Source organism: Rhinopithecus bieti, unplaced genomic scaffold (assembly GCF_001698545.2).
Source record: "Rhinopithecus bieti isolate Rb0 unplaced genomic scaffold, ASM169854v2 scaffold_8309, whole genome shotgun sequence".
NCBI classification, from domain to species: domain Eukaryota; kingdom Metazoa; phylum Chordata; class Mammalia; order Primates; family Cercopithecidae; genus Rhinopithecus; species Rhinopithecus bieti.
The window spans coordinates 1,128,261-1,150,844 of record NW_016805935.1 but is presented as its reverse complement, the minus strand read 5'-3'; the positions used below and the strand labels follow the sequence as shown (position 1 = coordinate 1,150,844).

The following is a 22,584-nucleotide window of genomic DNA, read 5'->3' as shown; positions in this document are numbered from 1 at the left end:
CGCCCGGCGGCGGGCGACGCTCCTGAGGGGCGGGGCTTCCGCTTCCGGCGGGGGATTGTTGACGCCTGCGGCTGCTGCGGTGGCGACCGGGCTGTTCGGGAGGGGCTATTGAGGCAGGGAAACGGAGCAGTGACAGGTACCCCGGAGGGTGCTGCTGAGGTGACTATGGCCGAGGGGCACGAGGAAGCCCGAGGCCGTCCTCCCGGGCAGGACGATGGCGGAGGGGACCACGAGCTCGTCCCTTCCCTGAAAGGCCCTGCTACCACCGCCGTCCCATGCCCCCGCGACGACCCCCAAGCCGAACCCCAGGCCCCGGGTCGGCCCATAGCCCCGGGCCTCGCGGCCGCCGCCGCCGACGAATTGGATGCGCCGCGCGAGCTCAGGAAGCGCGGGGAGGCGGCCTCCGGCTCCAGTCCGGGGCTGCAGGAGCAGGCGGACTGCGAGGCGCCCGAAGCCGCGGCCCCGCGGGAGAGACCGGCGCGGCTCAGCGCCCGCGAGTACTCCCGGCAAGTGCACGAGTGGTTGTGGCAGTCCTACTGCGGCTACCTCACCTGGCACAGCGGCCTGGCCGCCTTCCCCGCCTACTGCAGCCCCCAGCCGTCCCCGCAGAGCTTCCCTTCGGGTGGCGCTCCTGTTCCCCAGGCCGCGGCGCCGCCGCCCCCGCAGCTAGGCTATTACAACCCCTTCTACTTCCTGAGCCCAGGGGCCATGGGGCCTGACCCGCGGACACCTGCCGGCATCAGCACCCCTGCTCCAGTCGCGGGCCTGGGACCCCGGGCTCCTCATGTGCAGGCGTCGATCCGGGCCACTCCAGTGTCGAGGGTAGGATCCGCAGCCCCTTCGCGAAGCCCGAGCGAGACCGGGCGACAGGCAGGTGAGAAGCGCGAGGTGGAGGCGGGGCAGAGTAGAATTGTCTTCGGGGACCTGTGGGGTGGAGCTGGCACGCTTTTTAGACCTGTAACTGCTGCTGCTACTCTAATTGACCATCCTGCCCGTGCACTAGCTATCGTTTGTCCAGGCCCTAAATTCCCAGAATGTACAAGGAGGCAATACGGTTTCATCGTCCTTTAGACCTGGCACTCCGAATTGATTCCTTTACTCGTGGGACTAGTTGTTTCTTCGTGAAAAGAAATTGCTCTTCAAACCATTCTCTTCCTTTGGTTTTCACGCTTTGCAGAGTGAGGTCCAAAGCTAAATTCGCAAATGGCAAACCCACTTTTGGAGGGGCTCGACTGGTAATGCTGGAAATTCTTCAGACATTGGCAACTTAGGACAGTGGAACTGACCAGATATGAAAGGAGATTGACATGGATACAAGTGGAGTTAGGAAGCTCGGGCTTATTGATCTTGTATATTGTGTAATTGTTTTTGCTTCTGTGTGTGAACTAGAATATTTTGAATTAGGTACACTTCTTAGTTTACTATTTAATCCATTAGTTAAGACTTTTCGTTTAGCCACAGATAGATGGGACAAGAACTAATAGATGCCTCTGATCCCAGTCAGAATTTAGGATGACAGACAGATACTCATTGGGTTTATTTTAAAGAAAGCAAAACAAACTAAAAAAAAATGAGGGGGGCGTTACAGGGATTTACTTTGTACTAATTGCCAATATTTAACCTTGATTTGCACTAAAAAATGTTTAATTTTTTTGTCACTTAGATGTGATCACCTGGATTCTCCTCATTAGAGTTCTAGTGAAATATATTGGATACCCTAATCGAATTTATCTGTGAAATCAGTTTTTTGGGGGGAAGTGGGCGGGGGGACAAGGTCTGCTTCTATCGCCCAACCTGGATAGTGCAGTGGCGCGATCTTGGCTCACTGCAACCTGTGCCTCCCAGGTTCCCTAGTAGCTGGGACTATAGGCACGCGCCACCACGCCCGGCTAATTTTTGTATTTTTTGTTGAGACGGAGTTTCGCCATGTTGGCAAGGGCCAGACTGGTCTGGAACTCCTGGTCTCAAGCAATCCGCCCGCCTCGGCCTTCCGAAGTGCTGAGTATACAGACGTAAGTCACTGCGCCTGGCCGTGTGAAATCAATTTTTAAACGTTAAGGTGATGAAAGCAGACTTTTAAGTTCAGTAAATAGTGGAGTACTGTTATTCTGTTTTAGTAACACGGGTTCTTGGCGGAATCAATATTAATAGTTGCTGCAAGGTTATAAATATTGTTTTTTTAAGTTGTACCTTGACTTTCTTTACCAATTCATTACATGGCTTGTGTTCCAAGGCTTGTGTGAAATGATTCGTTTTTCCTAACTTTTTTTTTTTTTAATTTACAGGCAGAGAATATGTTATTCCATCCTTGGCCCACAGATTTATGGCAGAGATGGTGGATTTCTTTATTCTCTTCTTTATAAAAGCAACCATTGTCTTAAGCATTATGCACCTCAGTGGGATAAAGTAAGTTGAGGAGATTTGCAGAAAGGTTTTAATTTCTACTGTTTAAAGATCTTGTTTTGTTACATTCTGTTTGTCTACATGTGATTATATTGATAATGGGCTTGTGAGTGTCATGATTTCTTTATAAGAGCTTTGTCAAATTTATTGTTTTCTTATTGATTTTAAGAAATATTTACAAAGGAAAAAAATAACTTACTGAATTCTATAAGATGTGTGGGAATCTCACCTATCAAAAATAGGTAAAAAGAGCCTCCAAACCTGCTTTGATTTTATTCACCTATTCTTTTAGGCCAGGAACTAATTTACCTCTCACTATCCTGTTCCCTCTTGCTATCTTGTGGAGTCTCTAAAGACAAAGGTATAAAGAGCTTTTGGTAGGTGAATTAATAATCAACTAGATGGCATTTCCAAATGGGATTTGCTTATACTGTGGGGCAAGTCCCAAGTGAACTTCAAATTGAGACATTTGAGTAATCCTTCCAGATTAACGATAATCGTAATAGCAGTTATCACTTCCTGAGTACTTTCTATATGCCATATATTGAGCTTGCTCACTTCTTTATATGGATTCTTATTTAATCTTAATACCAAGATGAGGTGTAGAGATTAATACCACCATTTTATAGAGTTGGAGATTTGGGTTTATGAAAAGTTGAGCACAGAACTTAAAATGTTACAAAGGTAGTAAATGACAGAGTCAAGATACAAACCTGTGCAGTCACATTTCAGGGTCCTTGCCAGAAACTTGTTACTGTGATTTCTCCCTGTCCCTCCCTCTCTCAGCCCACATCCAGTGAAATACCAACTCCTTTATGTTCGGTTTCCTGAATAGCTTTCAACCCCAGACCTCTTCACTGCCAGATCATTTTTCTTTTTTTGAGACAGGGTCTTGCTCTGTCACCCAGGCTGGAGTGCAGTAGTACCATCACGGCTCACTGCAGCCTTGATCTCCTGTGCCCAAGCTATACTCCCACCTCAGCCTCTCAAGGAGCTGGGACCACAGGTATGCCCCACTATGCCTAGCTAATTAAAACATTTTTTTTTTTTTTTTTCTTAGAGACGGGGTCTCCCTATGTTGCCCAGGCTAGTCTCAAACTCCTGTGCTCAAATGATCCTCCTGCCTCAGCTTCCCAAAGTGCTGAAATTACAAGCATGAGCCACTGCACCTGGCATTTTTTATCATCATTGCTTCTCCCTCCTCCAATTACTGTCATCTCTTGCTTGGATTATAGCAGAAGCCTTCTAGTGGTAACTCAGTCTCCTGTTTTATCTCAATCCAGTCTCTGATATAAAACCAAAGTGATCATAAATCCTGGTTGTGCTCCTTTCCTACCTTAAAACCCTTCAGTAGTTTCTCTTTTAAAATTTTATTATTTTGTTTTTTTAGAGATGGGGTCTATGTTGCCCAGGTTGTTTTCAAAATCCTGGACTTAGACAATCCTCCCACCTCAGCCTCCGCAAGTGCTGGGATTACATGCGTGAGCCACCATGCTCGGCCCCTTCAGTGGTTTCTCTTTACCAGCAGGATAAAGTCTGAATTTCATCATGTGGTTTATACTCAGGAGGCTGTCTCAGCCTCCTGAGTAGGTGGGACTACAGGTGCATACCACCACACCCTGCCTTTATTTCTTAATCACTGCCACCTCTCACATTTAGTATATGAGCCACACCAAACTGCTTACAGCTTCTATCACATACTATCTTTCTCCCAGACTTTCTCTCCTGCTGTTCCCTCTTTCTGGAACATTATTCCCTCTTAGTCTAACTTCTCTTCATCCTTCAGGTCCTCATCTGTCTTTTCTGGGAAACCTTCACAAGGTTAAGTGTACCTGGTGTGTGTTTCCATAGTATCCTAGGTTCCCCATCACAGTACTCATCCCACTTTATTATTGCTGCTTATTTATTGTTCTGTTTTCTTTGCTAGGTTAGACCCTCCATGAAAGCAGGGACCATGTGAATTCATTCACCCTTATTTCCCAGGGGCTAGTACAGTGTCTGCTCATGATAATGCTACTTATTTATTGAATAAACTAATGAATGCTTTATGATACTAGATGGTTGGGAATCTAAAGATCGGTTTGGAATTTAAATTAAAATGTATGACTTACACTAATGAAAAAAAATCAGTGCTACTATTCTGGTAACTAATTCTTTATAACCCCAAAATATTATTTTGTATAGGGATATCTCTAAGTTTGCTATGCATTATATAATAGAAGAAATAGATGAAGACACATCAATGGAAGACTTGCAGAAAATGATGGTTGTGGCTCTTATATACAGATTATTAGTTTGTTTCTATGAGGTAAGCTACTGACTTCAGCAAGAATTAGTATTTAACAATCTAATTTTATGTTTTTACATTTAATTTTTTTGAGACAGGTCTCGCTCTGTTGCCCAGGCTGGAGTGCAGTGGTATGATCTTGGCTCACTGCAACCTCTGCCTCCTGAGTTCAAGTGATTCTCCTGTCTCAGCCTCCTGAGTAGGTGGGACTACAGGTGCATACCACCACACCCGGCTTATTTTTGTATTTTTAGTAGAGACAGGGTTTTGCCATGTAGGCCAGGCTGGTCTCAAACTCCCAGCCTCAGTGATCCGCCCACCTTGGCCTCCCAAAGTGCTAGGATTACAGGCATGAGCCACCGCACCCAGCCAACAATCTAAGTTTAGATTATCAGCCCAAGACAAAAAAGTAATAGAAATTTATAATCATTCATGTCTTTTCTGTATGTCTACTTTACTGTTTTTTTCCAAATTTTAACTAATCATTACGTAAAAACTTTTGAAAAAGAGACATTTTACAATTTCTTTGTAATATTTCTCAGTCTTAGAAATTCAAATAAAATTTCACTCATAGATTGTGGTCCAAAAATGTACTTGTAAATTGGTTGTGGAACTTCCAATGTAGTTTTCCGCAGAAACAACTTGCTACAAAGTGTAGTAGTCAGAGAAATATTACAGGAGACAGATATCTCATGGTATTGGACATGTTAGAGACCTACAGAAATGCATTAAGTTAAATAGTTAACTTTTGAGTATTCTGTGTAATTCTTTCAACTTGAAAAATTAGAACATGAAATAATACGGTAGGAAAAGTTTATCTTTAAAATTGGTATAGTTGAGCCAGTAAGTTATTTTAAAATCATCTTTCTTTCCTTAGATAATTTGCATTTGGGGAGCAGGTGGAGCTACCCCAGGGAAGTTCCTACTGGGGCTTCGAGTTGTGACATGTGATACATCAGTGCTTATTGCACCAAGTCGGGTTTTAGTGATTCCTTCCTCAAATGTGAGCATTACAACGTAAGTCCTTTTCTTAGCTTAATCTACTACATACTTACGAAAATAATGTGTTTTACAATATTGGGTTTTTTTCTTCATAGCATATAGATAAGCTTGTATTTATTAAGTTTAAAACAAAGTTTGAATATTTATTTCAGCTGTGTTACATGATTGTAGACCTCTTTTTACACCCTTTTACAGTATACATTTTCAAGATGATCTTTTTTTTTTTTTTTTTTTTGAGACAGAGTCTTGCTCTGTTGCCCAGGGTGGAGTGCAGTGGCGCAGTCTCGGCTCACTGCAAGCTCCGCCTCCCGGGTTCGAGCGATTCTCCTGCCTCAGCCTCCTGAGTAGGTGGGACTACAGGCACCTGCTACCACGCCTGGCTAATTTTTTGTATTTTTAGTAGAGACAGGGTTTCACTGTGTTAGCCCAGATGATCTCTATCTCCTGACCGCGTGATCCGCCTGCCTCGGCCTCCCAAAATGCTGGGATTATAGGCATGAGTCACTGTGCCCAGCCTCAAGATGATCATTTTGTGAATTATAAGTCACAATAAGAGGATGATTTGGGTGTTGATGCTGTATTAGTGCTCCATGACCAGCTTTATTATTCTCTGGATCTGTGGACATTAGGTCCGGTACTAATCTGCCTTGAGTCTCCATTTGGCCATACCTGTCATTATTCCATCTTGAATAGGCACTAAGAGTTTTGACAGCTATGCATTCGTGCATCTTTCTCCTGCTGTTAGGTGAGAGCTTGTAATACTGCAGTACTCAAGATTAACTGTTGGCATCTAGCGCTGGGGTAAGGTACAACCAGTGATAATGGAAATTATGGAGGTGAGTGGCTGGTAGTCAGTTGAGCCAAACAAGATAGTGGCTGCAATTTTTGCCAGAATGATTCAGAGCTGGATTGTTACATCAAGAAATATAAACAAGTGACTATAGAAACTTTGGTTTTGCCGTCTTCAAATTTTTCTTAAAATTCGGTAGTCATAAACCTACTTCTTTTAATAAGAGTCGGTAATGGCTAGTGTTTATTGAGTACTTTTTACCTACCTGCACTGTTAGTAACACTGCATGTGTATTAACTAATTTAATGCTAACAACCTCAGGATAGATACTATTGTTCCCTTTTTGCAGATGTGGATATGTGGAATACAACTAGTAATTGGTAGAAGATGGTTCTGAATTTAGTCTGGATTCATAGCCACTGTACTTTTCTGCAGCCCTTCAGTGCACTAAAAGGCAGAAATCTAACATAAGTAGGATAATGGTCCATTCTGAGTGATTGCTGAAAGCTTTTAAAAGCTTTGCTTAATCACTGGATCCCACAAAGGAAAATGCTGATTAAAGAACACACAGTACTTTAAAATGCAAGTTCTTTCTATAAGGTAGATAAATGGGACTACAGTAAGCCTACTCAGAAAATACTCAGAATTCATGTTCATTTCTTCTGAGAAAATACTAGAAAGCTCTGTAAACCCTTAGTTCAATATTCTGAGACATGTTTATTATTGCTTTTTATGTTCAAGTTCTAAGGTCTTTTATGTTGTTGAAGTCTTTAGAGTTTGATCATGATACATTGCTACTTGAAAATATATCAAAGATAAAAATTCTCTCAACTATACTTTGAATGAAAAAGACATTCCCTGTAGACTTTTGTAGAGAAGTATGATTGTGTTTTAAATGTCTGTTTTGAACTTGATGGGATACCATTAATCTATATGTGGTTTGATGTGTAACTTACCTGATATTTTTGTTTTAACATTTTAGGTCCACTATACGAGCTTTGATCAAGAATTTTTCGATTGCTTCTTTTTTCCCTGCTTTCATCACACTGCTGTTTTTTCAGCATAATCGAACAGCTTATGACATTGTAGCAGGAACCATTGTGGTAAAAAGAAATGGAGTCAGATGATGCCCCCCAAAGCCCTGATTTCCACACACTATACTGACAAGACTAAATTATGTATAAGGCCATCAGTATCCCTGGGTTATACACTAATTGATGATTTAGAAATTAAAGCAGTCACTCCAGTGTGATGCAGGTGACTACTCTGAAAGTATTGATTTTACTTGATTTTACTTGAATGCCAAAGAACTTTCCAGAAGAAAAAACCTATTAAATTCAAGTATTAAAATGTTTAGATCAAAAAGGCAAATGATTTTATAAACAATGGACAGTATATACTTTCTTAAGATCTAAGAATTTGCTGAAAGCATTTTCAGCTTTGAAATCTCCAAATGAAACTTTAAAATTTTGGTTTATCCCAAAATAATGGAAAATGTCCAGTTGTGTTTTGTAAACACCTGTGTAACTCATCTTTTAGTTTACACTTTCTGGGGAAATTGTCTTTGGTGTTTGGGTGAGGGAATGAGAACACAAATTGGATAATCCACTGTCTCCCATCCCAGGAGATCCGGTGAGTTGGCTGCGAGAGAAAGGGACAAGTGAGGCAGGCCTAGCAGTTCCCTTACCTGAAGTTTTCCAATCCATACTGCAGTTCCCTCTGGTAATGATGAAACTTTACAACTATTCTTAATGCTTGAACATGTATTTAGGGGCAAGTTTCTCATGATGATGAAAAAGTATTAAGTCACATTGCTTATGTTAATTGGTTTTTTTTAAAGGTAAGTTAGTGATTACTTTTAATGGTGGGGGAGTAAGTTTTCAGTGTAAATTGAACTTATAATTTTAACTTATAATTTTATGTGCAAGTGTTTTCAGTGCCCTGAATCAGACTATAAATATGTGGGGAGAAATCACCTCCATCAAACAGTTGCATATTTACTGTAGAAGTATTCCCAGTATATGTGCAGCATGAAGAAAGTATTAGTGCTTCTCAGTGTTCTCAATGAGTGTAAATTCTGTTTATATACAGCATATTCATACTACTTTCCTTATATTTTATATAGTTCCATGACTGTTGAAACATCAAGGAGTTAAAAAAACTTAGTAATTCATGATTAACTCTAAATACTATTAATAGCTTGCAAAATATTAGCAATTTTCCCGTTATGGACTATTCTCTCTAAAGCAAGGGAGACTATCATTCCCAGACATTATTCTAGGTTCTTTAAGCTCATTTTGGGTCTGCTCAAGTTTGGGGGGAAATGTTAAGCAAAGTGATGATACTGTGTGTATTGCCATTTTGCTTTATTCTTCTGTTGAAGCAGAATTGTGGGATTTTATTCTGTGTGTGTGCTTTTCCTAGATGGCCCATTTAGCTGTGCTGAGATACACCTGTACTATTTATGGTTTGAGTTTTCATTTTTAGGTATTTTCTCCAGCTCTGACATCATTTTCCAAAGACACACTAAACTGCATTGCACAGTTCAAAAATTGATTACTTAAGGGATCAATCTAGGCAGTATTCATTCTTGGTCTTAAATTTAATAGCAAACACAGTACATGTCTATTATCACTATATTAATTTTCAAAGGTTTTTCTTTTACATTTAAAACTGTGACAACGGATATTCACATTTGATTATAGAAAGTCTATTAATAATTTTATTATAAAATTTCATAAACCATGTTTTTCAGAATAAGTTTATATCAAATCTAGCTTCCCAGAAACACTAATAGTTAAGTATGTCAATGTACTAAATAAAATCATTCACTTGCACCCATGGGGAAGAGTTAGTGTTACTGCCCTTCACAGTGAAAAAAAGAAGAAAATCTTTCATTTTAAAATTAGGAGATGTTACATAACTTGGCACTTTAGTAGGGTATACACCAGCATTAGTTTATGCAACACTTTTGCCACTGGGGAATTCAAGTTGAACTGTCCCTCAATCATATAGGTCTGGAGTACATCTTTCATTCATAATTTCTGCTCAGATAATTGAATACTTTACCATCTAGGTCATTTTCATTTATACTATAAAACAAAAACAAACTAGTCCAGTTTAACTTTTTATACTTAGAATATTGCACATTTTCTATATATGAGTCATTCAGATCTCTGTAGGTTCAGTCAGATCCAACCATGAATTCAAGTTATTTACTATATAGCCCTACAAAATACATAGAAATATTATTTGCCTTTATAATAGAACCCAAGAGTCTGTTTCAGTTTATGAATTCAGCATTTGTGCAGAGATTTTGATTCCCAAAGTTTGGGAAAAAGTGACAAAACAATGAGGGAAGAAGGAACCAGGCCTTAGTGCCACATATTTTTCTCTTGGGTTGTAAGGTAGTCTCCTGCTTTCCAGAACACTGTATTATATTTCACTTATAGACCTCATTTTCTGTGTCAAAGTATAATTCCCATGCTGAAGCTGTAGCCTAAAAAGGCAAAAGAAAGTTGTCTTCATTGTACAAACATATTCATCACTTTAACAAGGTAATAAGGGAACAAAATTTAGTATTCAAGCTGAGTGAGAATACCGTTTCAATGAGCATGTCCCTAAGATAAACCAGAATTGGCAGTTAATTTGGATGTTTAGAAAATCTGTTCCCACCAGTAAAATTATCCTGAGTGGCTAATGCACCTTGAGAAAAATCTGGCATACTGAATAACATTTATGTGGGAGCCAAGAGCTGAGTAAGCCTTACCTTTAGACTACTCTGTGACTACAGAAATAAAGCCAGCACTTTTTGAACTAATAAGCCTTCACTTGTCAGTATCATAAAGAGTATTGCCCAACTGAACTTTGCTCCCACTGGTTCAGGAGTTATTTTTGCCTAAGCACTCACCTTCCGATTTTACCCAAGCATATAGGGTAGAAAAAAATGCATTATATTTGGGAGCTACTTCACCCAAATTACAAAATGAGTCAGTGTTTTTAGTTTCAAGTGACAGTAAAAGGATTTGTTCCCTTCAGTGACTTGAGTGTTTTAGTTATGCATTCTAGCAAAGGAAGGGTAGAAAGGAATTGAAAACTAATTTACACTAGTTGCTACTTGGGAATAAAGGGCTTTTTGAGGGAGGTATGGATATTAAATGTTTTCATTATGTACTTATCCCTATTAAAACAGGCAGTTGTTTCTTTGAATATGCCTAAATAACAGTATTCCTAAAATCTGACAAGTAACATGTCAATTACTTGATATTCCTTGTCTCCAGTACCACAGGCCACTCTTGACATCCCATGCTTGCCTGGATAAAGTTCCCATTTCAAACAGTGTACATATTTCTTTGCAGTTCATTATAGTAAGGCTTGATCTGTCAACAGTATCTTGATGGCCCACCTATAAAATTCAGCGTTCTATTTTTAATAATTTGTACGCCACCAATTTGTATTGTCTCAATAAATACTTAGTCATCAATGTATCTGTATTTTGTCTGTTTAAGATGGTTCGCTCTGGAATTTCTTGCTTAGGGAGTCATTGCTTCTAAATACAGCTTTTCCAGTGGGTTTAGCAATAAACTAGAATGCTTTCAGAAATAGAGATCTATGAAAAAAAGAATCGTCCATCTTTAGGGACGATTTAGCAGGCACACTCACAAGTTACCTGTACATGAATTAAGCTTACTATTAAACTAATCCAGTCCTTCAAGAGCTGTTAACCATCATAACCACCACACAAGTCTCATCTGGGCAATTTAAACCCAGTTCTGACCTTAAAAGCCTTTTCTGTTCTTTTATGAACAGGTCCAGCGAGAAAGGGCAGGAAGCAAAACAACAGGTTCCTCACTCAGCAAGGGCAAAGGATAAACTAACAGATGGTCCAAGTCCTGTAGACAGTGTGTTGCTGTTATGAGCCTAGCCACAAACTTAATGTTTTGGAACTACAGTGGATTTTTGAGACAAGGTTACAAAAGGATATGAAGTCTCTCACTGAGGTGGTCATACGGCTGATGCATGTAGCTAGGCCTACTACCCCCACTTTCTCAATTTTACTAGACCAAATTTGTCAGTTTCCATTAAATACCGGCCAAAAAACCTTTATAAAATTTCCATTGTATTTTACTTTTCCAAAGTAAAATAATACTTTCCAATCAAAAAGTTATTCACAGGCTTAACCAGCATATGGCCTGGTTATATGTTGTTAAAATCAGTTCAATAATTTCAAATAATTAGATGAAACAAGTAATTTCAGAGGAGAATTTGTAACAAGTATTAGTAGGCAGCTTAAAGACATTTTTCAGTGGTCTGAAATGTACCTTTTTCTTAATGCCCGGAATTGTAATTACTCAAAACACTTTACTTACAAAGTGACACCCCCAAACCTCAGTGCATCAGTCAGCCAGGTGCTTATTTGATGATACAGACTTTTGGACCCCATCTGGACCCAGTCAGTTTCTGGTGATGGGGTCCTAGGAACATGTATTTGACATACCCTGCCAAGTACTACTAACGGTACATTCAGTGAGCCACCAGTCCTCTGGTCAACCAAATTGTAAAAACACCTACCTAATTATTCAATTAAAGTTTCTGAACATGACTTTCCTCCCTTCAGATGATTTTTCATTAAAAAAAATTCCTGGCTGGGCTCGGTAGCTCGCACCTGTAATTCCAGCACATTGGAAGGCAAGAGGATCGGATATTGAGTCCGTCTCTACAAAAAATAAAAAACTTAGCATGGTGGCACACACCTGTAGTCCCCAGCTACTCTGGAGACTGAGGCAGGAAGATTGCTCGAGCTGAGGAGTTGAGGGATGCAGTGAGCTATGATCGCACCACTGCATTCCAGCCTGGATGACAGAGGGAGACCCTGTCAATCCATTTTCATTACTCATTGGCCCAGCATGAGAAGTATGGGCTTTCATTACTTTCTTTCCAACATTTGTTTTCCCCGCTATCCACAAATATCCTCAATTTTCACTTGTGTATGCAGCATACAACCCAAACCAAGGTCGGGCATGTGGCTCACGCCTGTTAATCCCAGCACTTTGGGAGGCCAAGGTGGGCAGATCGCGAGCGAGGTCAGGAGGTTGAGACCAGCCTGGCCAATATGGCGAAACCCTGTCTCTACTAAAAATACAAAAATTAGCCAGGTGTCGTGGAGCACACCTGTAGTCCCAGCTCCTCGGGAGACTGAGGCAGGAGAATCACTTGAACCCAAGAGGCGGAGGTTCCCAAGAATTAAAGTAGTCAGACTGGAAAAAGCCCAAAGTTCTGAATGCAGTCCTATAGACTTCTCAGGTTGGGGCTAAAGATTCCATTTTAACATAAACCAGACTAAGTATGGTTTCGGTGACTTTTATTTAAAGAGTACTAAATAAAAGTAAACATTATTTCTAGCAATTTTTAGAGAAAAGCAGAATGCTTCAGCCATAGGGGCTTAGAGAATGGCTAAGAACTAACCTACAAAGTTTAAGAATTAACTTCTCTGCAGTAAGACACAAATTCCCAGTTACCTCTTCCAGTATTCATCGCCACATTTGGCCTCCTGAACAGGTGTCAAATGTATACTGCTAAGAAAGCGAAATTTCTACCCCCAACCAGCATTTGATGTACTAACACATCTCAAGTAAGAAAAATACCTTGAATTCTAAATTTAAACTGCAAACAGGCCAAGCGCGGTGGCTCACGACTGTAATCCCAGCACTTTGGGAGCCCGAGGCGGGTAGATCATGAGGTCAAGAGTTCAAGACCAGACTGGCCAACCTGGTAAAACCCTGTCTCTACTGAAAATACAGACACAAAAATTAGCCAGCCGTGGTGGCGGGCACCTGTAATCGCAGCTACTCAGGAGGCTGAGGCAGGAGAATTGCTTGAACTGAGGCGGCAGAGGTTGCAGTGAACCGAGACTGCACCACTGCACTCCAGCCTGGGTGACACAGCAAGACTCCATCTTGGAAAAAAAGAAACTCCAACCAACCAGAAGTTCAGCAAATTAAAACTGAGCACAATTCAAATAACTGTACATTCAAACTGAAAAATAAAATTACCAAACATTGTTCCAAGAGCTCTTTTATGGACCACAGGAGTCCAGTTTAAAAAAAAAAAAATGCAGTAAAATAATACAAAAGAAAAGTGCAGCTTGACCCTTGAACAATGCAGGTTTGAACTGGTAACCCACTTACATGGGCCTTTTTTTTTTTGCTTTTTTTTTTTTTTTAACCCCACCCAAACACAGATCAAAGCACAGTATTCATGGGATATAAAACCTGTAACATTCAGAGGGTTGGGCTAGGTTCTTGCAGGGTCCACGCTGGGATTGAGTATGGGTAATTTGTGGATTATGGGGCGGGCGGGGATTTGGGTGGGGAGTGTGGTTCTGGGAACAATTTCTTCTGCACATACCAAGAAACAACTAGTTTTTGTGTATGTATCTCCAAGAATTTTAATAAACACTATCCAGTAACTTACCAAGGAAGATAGAAGCATAAAGAGAAATGAATTGTGCATGTTTATTTTCAACTTTTAAAAAAGGTATGTAAGTCGATGTGCAAATTAGGCATGATTCATAGCACCAGGCAAGAAGTAGGGTACGGGTAACCTTCTATATGTTGTGCCTTCAGATACTTTCCCTTTCTCTTAGGAGTCGTCTAAATCACGTCAATGTATTCTTCTAATGAGACACTGTTAACCTTTATTTTAAAAAGTCCCATCCCAATAATACTGTGTGCCTTCATTATGAGGTAAAACTAGAACAAAAAGTATGTCATAATTTTTTATTGATGGCATTTATCCCATGGTTTATCATGTTAATTATACTGTAATAAACATGGCTTTAATATTAAACTTTTCCTTATTATCCAAAGTCACCACAGTCCATTTTAGTAAATATAAAAATATATGCTTAATACTTTGTACAATACTGGTTTTTGGTCCAAACAAAACTGGATCAGAAAAGCCAATAAATTCAACTTTAAGAATCCCCAATTTTTTTTAAAGATTTCCAAATGGATTTAGGCAACTTTGAATAATGGGATTTACATAATAAAATCTGAGACAAGACTAAACAAACAACAAAAAAATCTCTAACACAAAATTCAAATTTCAAGTTCACAGATTTATGTTATGCCAAAAAAGTACAGAAACAAAATTGTATTTACACAAGTTTCATAATAAAATAATGAAAAAGGCAAGACAGGTGATAGAAGAATGAAAATATAGAAATAGCATATAATTATTAAATGGAGAATGAACTAGATCTAACAAGTCCTTAGCACGGACCATTCTTTAATCAGGCTTCCTCTATCAGAAAAGTTTAGTGCACAATACACCCAACTCACTCACTTCACACATACACCAGCACAAACTCAGCAGAGAAATCATCCGTTTCAACATTCTCTAATCTATACAGAATTCTAATCTATACAGAATTCCTCAGATATAATTACAATTTCAACGCGTTCTGTAAACGCTTATCAGCACACATAATGGTGTAGACAAAGAGGTTCTATACAAAGCCATTCGCCGTGCAGGCTCCATTCCTGGGTACAGCCAGACTATGTCAAATCAGTGAATAATCTGCTGGATCATAAAATATTTTTGCTGAAGAATCAGTCACCAGTCTAGCTATTATATTTTTTAAAAAGGGTGGGTGAGGCAGGTTGGGGCTTCTGTAACGAAAAAGAAAGGAGGAAAATTCCAAAATTAAAGAAGTCCTTAGGCAGATCTGACTTCAGATAACCCCAGCACAAAGTACAATCCAGTATCTGAAAGCAGGGCACCAGCTGTTGTTAAAATTGCGTGTAACACCAATGTGACCTTTATTTCCTGCGTCTAACAGCAGTCTTTATCTTCCGACCAGAGACTGAAGTTCCAGAAGAGAACACATTTTTCCCATTTGACCTGTGAAAAATAAAAACTTCATAATGTGACATGATGCTCTGAGCAAAATTTCCAAATGCCAACATTTACCATGAGCAGCAGAAGGGTGGGGGGGGTGGGGGGGGGAGTAGACTCACGTTGTTATGTACATTTTCTGCTATACCTAACACACACGCTACTGCTAGTTTTTTCTCAAACTGTAATACAATCTTCCAGAATTGTAGTATGGTAAATTTATGTTGGAGAACATATTTAACTTTACCCAAACCATACTGAATCTTGATGACTTTTTTTTTTTTTTTTTTTTTTTTTTTTGAGACGGAGTCTCGCTCTATCGCCCAGGCTGGGGTGCAGTGGCTGGATCTCAGCTCACTGCAAGCTCTGCCTCCCGGGTTTACGCCATTCTCCTGCCTCAGCCTCCCGAGTAGCTGGGACTACAGGCGCCCGCCACCACGCCCGGCTAGTTATTTGTATTTTTTAGTAGAGACGGGGTTTCACGGTGTTAGCCAGGATGGTCTCGATCTCCTGACCTCGTGATCCACCCGTCTCGGCCTCCCAAAGTGCTGGGATTACAGGCTTGAGCCACCGCGCCCGGCCTTCTTGATGACTTTTAAAAACAAAACATATACATGCACATACCCTTACCAATGTAAATTCTCCATTTCAATAAAAAATTATCTTACCCCACTGTAAATGCTGCTGGCGACTGGTTAAATGGAAAGCCCCCCGAGCCTGAAGGCTGGGCTGAGGCTGCAGGTGTGCTAGAATTTGCACCAAATGTGAACACTCCTGATGGATTGTTGTTTGTGAAGTTGAAATTTGTAGTGCTGCTGCCAAACTGGAAAACCGAACCTACAATAGTTGAAGCAGAAATACTTCATTAGGGCAAAATGATAGGGTTTTTTGAAGGGATGGAGTCTCGCTCTGTTGCCCAGGCTGGAGTGCAGAGGCACAATCTTGGCTCACTGCAACCTTCGCCTCCCGGGTTCAAGCGAGTCCCCTGCCTCAGCCTCCCCAGTAGCTGGGACTACAGGTGAGTGCCACCATGCCTGGCTTATTTTTTGTATTTTAGTAGAGATGGGGTTTCACCATAGTCTCAATCTCCTGACCTCGTGATCCGCCCACCTCGGCCTCCCAAAGTGCTGGGATTACAGGCGTAAGCCACCGTGCCCGGCTGCAAAACGACAGGTTTTTAAATTAATGACTCTGACCTCTACGTATAAAAACATGCAAAGAGTTAAAATATTTTGGTCTTTTAATCTAAAGAAAACTATTTTCTCCACTGACACATAGTACTCACTTGACACCTCCAACAAATCACACAACTTACCTATGACCAAGGGGAAAAGGGCAGCCTGGACTTCTGGTTAAAGATAGTGAAATCAACAAATACATTTAGCTCTATCTTCTTTGAAAAGTGCATTAAAACAACAACAAGGGATTTTTACAAAGATAGAGAGGTGATAACAGCAACAAAGGTTTAGAAGCTAGAAGGCTGACCAGAGGTGATACTGAACTAGCAGCAGGGAAAGAACAGAAGCAATTGCATTTATACCAAACATAACCAAAATGTTCAGGTTTCAGATACCTACGGAAGAGAGGATGTCGTGGGAATTTTAGGAAAAAAAAAAAAAAAAAAAAAAAGGTTGGCAGAGTATCTGATTAGAAGCAGATACCCAGGATCAATCCCTCCCCACACCAAGATGGTAATTATCAGTGGGTGCAGTGACTCATGCCTGTAATCCTAGCACTTTGGGAGGCCGAGGCAGGTGGACTGCTTGAGCCCAGGAGTTTGAGACCAACCTAGGCAACATGGTGAGACCCAATCTCTATAAGAATTTTTTAAAAATCAGCCAGGCATACTGGCGTGCACCTGTAATCCCAGCTACTCAGGAGGCTGAGGTGGGAAGATCTCTTGAGCCTAGGAGGTCGAGGATGCAGTGTGCCCTGACTTTGCCACTGCCCTCCAGCCTGGGCAACAGAGTGAGACTCTATCTCAAAAGGAAAAGAAAAAAAAAAAAAGATGGTAATTCTCCTTTTCCACCCCACCAAAACAGAAGTTCAGTCTTTTAGTCTTTGTAGAAGTGTCTGGACTGGGAAACACCACATACAGTTAAGGGCAATAATATCATTTTGAAAACGGGAATTAAGAGTAGGTCAATATTCACTAAATACCGAGTGTTCCAGCCATCTTCCCAATCTTAGCTCCCAGAACACTGGCAAATAAATGGAAGTTCCCTGATACCCTCCAAGCAGGAGACTGGATGCATCTTCTTTGGGGAATCTGACAAACTGAGTGGAAAGAACAAAGGATACTAACATCCAAATTTTCCCAAGTAAAATAAAGCTAGATAAACCAGATAAATCTACAATGAAATTCGAGATCCATAAGCCCTGTCAATGTAGAAAGGATTTAAGTGGTATTTATGTGTCCTACACCCATTAAAAACTACAGGTAGCCAAGGAGAACCAGACATTTGAACAACTCTGAGACAAAAATAATAAAAGCAATTTTGGGAAAACTGACTCAGCAAAGAAAACTTTAAGGAGAAAAATCTGAATTCAGTATCTTTAAAGAATACTTCATCCACTGGCAGTTGGGTGGGGTGGAGGTGGGGGGAACCCAGAGGGGCATAAAAAGGAAACATCCAGAAAATGAAAAAGAATACTTAAAAATTAAAGAAATAGTGGAAGTTAAAATCTCAACAGAACAGGTAATGAAGGATAAATTTCTGAAAGTATGACACGAAGACAAAAGGTAAGAAGGAAAGGAAGGATGAGGCGACAAAATCTTCAAATAAGTAATTCAGGAAAATTCCCCAAAATGGAAGTTCACAAAAGAGCATGCTGCACTCCCTACACAAAGGATAAAAACGAACCCACATCAAGACACATCCTGATGTATCAGAACAACGGAGGCAAAAGAGGACAGTCTAACAATTCCAGAAAGAAGCAACAGGCCAAAGAGCAAAGATCAAGACTTCAGGCAACTCTGGAAGCCAGAAAGGTCTACAATGGAGAAAGGCCTTTGAAATTATAAAAATGATTTCCAATCTACATCTATATTCAATCAAAATCTTACCAAACATGGGGTGAGAATAAAGATCCTTGCAGACATGTATGGCCTCAAAATGTTCATCCCTGAACCCTCAAGAATCGCTGGAAGATGTGCGGTATCAGCAAAAAAGGGAGTAACAGGGAACACATGACACCCAGGAAATGGGTTCTTACATGAAGCTAAAAGGAATCTCCAAAAGAATGGTAAAAAGAGGTTTCCCAAGAGTACAGTTAAACAGTAAGCCAAGAAAGCCTGGTAGGAGGAACAGGTTAAAAGACCCTGTGAGAAAAGTTCTTTCAGTGCTTGCTTCAGCAGCACATACCCAAAACTTGAACAAAGAAGATTAGCATGGCCCCCTGCACAAAGATGACACCCAAATTCGTGAAGTGTTCTATATTTTTAAATTAGAAAATACTGATGAAAGAAATTAAAGAGAACACAAACAAATGTAAAGACAACCTATATTCATGGATCAGGAGAACTATTATTGTTAAAATGGCCATACTCCTCAAAGCAATCTATGGATTCAATGCAATCCCTACCAAAAATACCAATGACATTCTTCATAGAAACAGAAACATATCTGGCCAGGCGCTGTGGCTCATGCCTATAATCCTAGCACTTTGGGAGGCCAAGGCGGGTGGGTGGATCACTTGATGTCAGGAATGCGAGACCTGCCTGGCCAACATGGCGAAACCCTGTCCCTACCAAAAATACAAAACTTAGTCCGGCGTGGTGGTGTGCACCTGTAATCCCAGCAACCCAGGAAGCTGAGGCAGGAGAATCGCTGGAACCTGGGAGGCAGAGGCTGCAATGAGCCGAGACTGAGCCACTATACTCCAGCCTGGGCGACATAGCAAGACTCCGTGGAGAAGACTCTGTTGAGGGAAGGGGAAAGGGAAGGGGTAGGGGAGGGAAGGAGAGAGAGAAGAGAAAAGAAAGAGAAACAAATCCTAAAATTCATATGGAACCACAAGAGTCCAAATAGCTAAAGCAATCCTGAGCAAAAAGAAAAAAGCTGAGGTATACTATCTGCCTTCAAAATACACTACACAAAGCTGTACTTACCATATATAGCTATATGAGACTGGTATAAAAAGACACAGACCAATGGAATAGAATAGAGAATTCAGAAACAAATCCACATATTTACAGCCAACTGATTTTCGACAAAGATGACAAGAACACGTATTGGGAAAAGGATACTCTCTTTAGTAAATGGTGCTTGGAAAACTGGAGATCCATATGCAGAATGAAACTAGACTCCTACTTCTCATCCTATATAAAAATCAACTCAAAATGGATTACACTTAAGTGTAAGACATGAGACTACAAAACTCCTAGAAGAAAACAGGGAGAAATGCTCTAGAATAGACCATAGGTCTAAGCCAAGCTTGTCCAACCCAGAGGCCGCATGTAGCCCAGGATGGCTTTGAATGCTGCCCAACACAAATTCATAAACTTTCTTAAAACACTGAGATTTTTTTTGTTTGAAATTTTCTTTTTTAGCTCATCAACTATTGTTTGTTAGTGTTAATGTGTTTTATGTTTGGCCGAAGACAATAATTCGTCCAAAGGGGCCCATGGAAGCCAAAAGATTGGACCCCCCCTGGCCTAGGCAAAGATTTTATGGCTAAGACATCAAAAGCACAGGCAACAAAAAAATAGACGAGAGGGACTATATTAAACTGAAAAGCTTCTGCAAGGCAAAAGCAGCAATCAACAGAGTGAAAAATCTGTTGAAAGGGAAAAAATGTTTGCTAACTATTCATCCAACAGGGAACTAATATCCAGAATACACAACGAGCTCAAAGGACTCAACAGCAAAACAAAAAACAAACAACCCAAATAATCCCACTGAAAAGTGGGCAAAGGATCTGAATAGACATTTCTTAAAACACAACACACAAATGGCCAATACACCTGAAAAAATGCTCAACATCACTATCATAAGGGAAATGCAAATCAAAACCACAATGAGGTAGCATTTCACCCATTAGAATGGCTACTATCAAAAGGACAAAAATTAACAAATGCTGGCAATGAAATGGAAACTTACACTGTTGGTATGAATGTAAATTAGTATAACCATATGGAAAGCAGTATGGAAATTTCTCAAAAAATCTAAAAATAGAATCACCTTATGATCCAGCAATCCCACTACTTATTTATCCAAAGAAAAGGAAATCAGTATATCAAACAGATACCTGTACCCAATGTTCAGTGCAGCACTATTCACAACAGCCAAGATATGGAATCAATCTAAGTGTACATCAACAGATGAACGGCTACAGAAAATGTGATTTGATAAACAGTGAAATACTATTTGGTCATTAAAAGAAAATAAAATCTTGTCATTTACTACAACATCTATGGCACTGAAGGACATTATGTTAGGTGAAATAGGTCAGGCACAAAGACAAACATTCAATGTTCTCACTCATACATAGGAACTAAAAAAAAGTTGATCTCATAAAGGTAGAGAACAGAATGATGGTTCAGAGGCTTGGTTGGGGTGGTGGTAGGAAAGGAAGGTGGTTAATGAATACAAACATAAGGCTAGATAGTAGGAATAAATTCTAGTATTTGAGAGCACAGTAGAGTTAACAATAATTTATTGTATATTTCAAAATAGCTAGAAGAGAAGATCTGAAATATTCCCGACACAAAGAAATGATGAATGCTCAAGGTGATAGATAATCCTAAAAGCCCTAATTTGATTATTATACATTGTATGTAACAAAATAACACATATCAGTTTTTAAAAATGAAAACTTTAAAATATGGTTTTCATTTTATCAAAATGCTTCCGGATTATTACTAAAACTACATTTCTATGTATGACAAAATGAATGCTTTGTTTTCTGTGGGAATGACCTTTACTAGACTTTGTAGTATGGCTTTTTTTTTTTTTTGGATAGTTATGCTGCTACCCAGAGCCTAGAATTTTCTAACACCTTGGTTGGGCACAGTAGCTCACACCTATAATCCTAGCACTTTAGGAGGCTGAGGTGGGTGGACTGCTTGGGCTCGGGATTTCGAGACCAGCCTGGATAACATGGCAAAACCCCATCTCTACAAACCACGAACCACTCCAAAAATAAACAGATGGGTGTAGTGGTGGTATCTGCCTGTAGTCCCAGCTTCTTGGTGGGCTCAGGCAGGAGGATGGCTTGAGCCCAGCAGGTTGAGGCAGTAGTGAGCTGAGATTCTACCACTGTACTCCAGTCTGTGGGTGCAAGGTAAGACCCTGTCTCAAAACATTTTTTAAAAATTTAAAAAAAGGATTCTCTAACATCTTTACTATCCAGGTCTACTTTGTTATAGAACTGAGAACCTTCACCCTAAAATGCTGTCCTTTCCCAAGTTTTAACAACAGTGTGACGCTAATTTTTAGGGCCTTTGTAGCCTTTTCTCAATTCTTTAACTGGAAGAAAGATCTCCCTAAAATTGACTTTTTCTTTGTATTTAGTTTATAAAATTGATTGCTCTTTAAATTAAAAAAATTAACAAAGAGAGGAAGTCAATAATGTCAGAGAAACAAAATTCTGTATAGGATAGAAAGTTACAGTATACCATATGGCTCAGCAATAATCAGCATTTCCATAATCTGAATCCTGATCTAACCATATACTGTCTCTATATCATGAAGACAGAGGAAAGACTGGACGTGGTGGCTCATGCCTGTAATCCCAGCACTTTGGGAGGCTGAGGTGGGCAGATCATGAGGTCAGGAGATCGAGACCATCCTGGCTAACATGGTGAAACCCCGTCTCTACTAAAAATACAAAAAATCAGCCAGGTGTGGTGGCGGATGCCTGTAGTCCCAGCTACTTGGGAGGATGAGGCAGGAGAACCACTTGAACCCAGGAGGCGGAGGTTGCAGTGAGCGCCACTGCACTCCAGCCTGGGTGACAGAGCAAGATTCCGTCTTTAAAAAAAACATAAAAAAAGAAGACGACAGAGAAAAATGTTAACTGTGTGAAAGAAATCGAAACTTTCCAATTTCATATTAGAGGAAAAAATCCTGATCAAAATGGTTAGTATATACCAGAAAACAGGAGAAATTTTAGTATGTACATTAACTGACAAAGTACCAATAACCAGAATACATAAAGAACTTTTACAAACCCATATGCAAAAGCCAAACTGAAAATGGCC

The 22,584-nt window shown here is 40.2% G+C and overlaps 2 protein-coding genes across 2 annotated transcripts in view; one reads left to right on the top strand and one right to left on the bottom strand.

The window, feature by feature from the left end:
- Positions 1–44: 44 nt before the first annotated feature.
- On the top strand, positions 45–10,967 carry FAM8A1 (family with sequence similarity 8 member A1). Its single transcript, XM_017874262.1, has 5 exons — positions 45–874; positions 2,286–2,406; positions 4,588–4,711; positions 5,568–5,707; positions 7,465–10,967. The coding sequence occupies exons 1-5, from the start codon at positions 166–168 to the stop codon at positions 7,607–7,609; spliced, it is 1,239 nt and encodes a 412-aa protein (XP_017729751.1). The 5' UTR covers positions 45–165; the 3' UTR covers positions 7,610–10,967.
- A 3,279-nt stretch (positions 10,968–14,246) lies between these two features.
- Positions 14,247–22,584, bottom strand: part of NUP153 (nucleoporin 153) — a 92,824-nt gene continuing 84,486 nt past the window's right edge. Inside the window, 2 exon segments of the mRNA XM_017874261.1 lie at positions 14,247–15,386; positions 16,049–16,217. Of these exon segments, the coding sequence (XP_017729750.1) occupies positions 15,305–15,386; positions 16,049–16,217 (251 nt within the window). The 3' untranslated portion in view covers positions 14,247–15,304.

What these genes read in the sequence shown, in the direction of transcription:
- FAM8A1 (XM_017874262.1), top strand. Translation starts at nt 166, where the DNA reads ATGGCCGAGGGGCACGAGGAAGCCCGAGGCCGTCCTCCCGGGCAGGAC. An exon ending in ATGCACCTCAGTGGGATAAA is followed by an intron (nt 2,407 to 4,587) that starts GTAAGTTGAGGA and finishes TATTTTGTATAG; the next exon opens with GGATATCTCTAAGTTTGCTA. An exon ending in TCAAATGTGAGCATTACAAC is followed by an intron (nt 5,708 to 7,464) that starts GTAAGTCCTTTT and finishes TTAACATTTTAG; the next exon opens with GTCCACTATACGAGCTTTGA.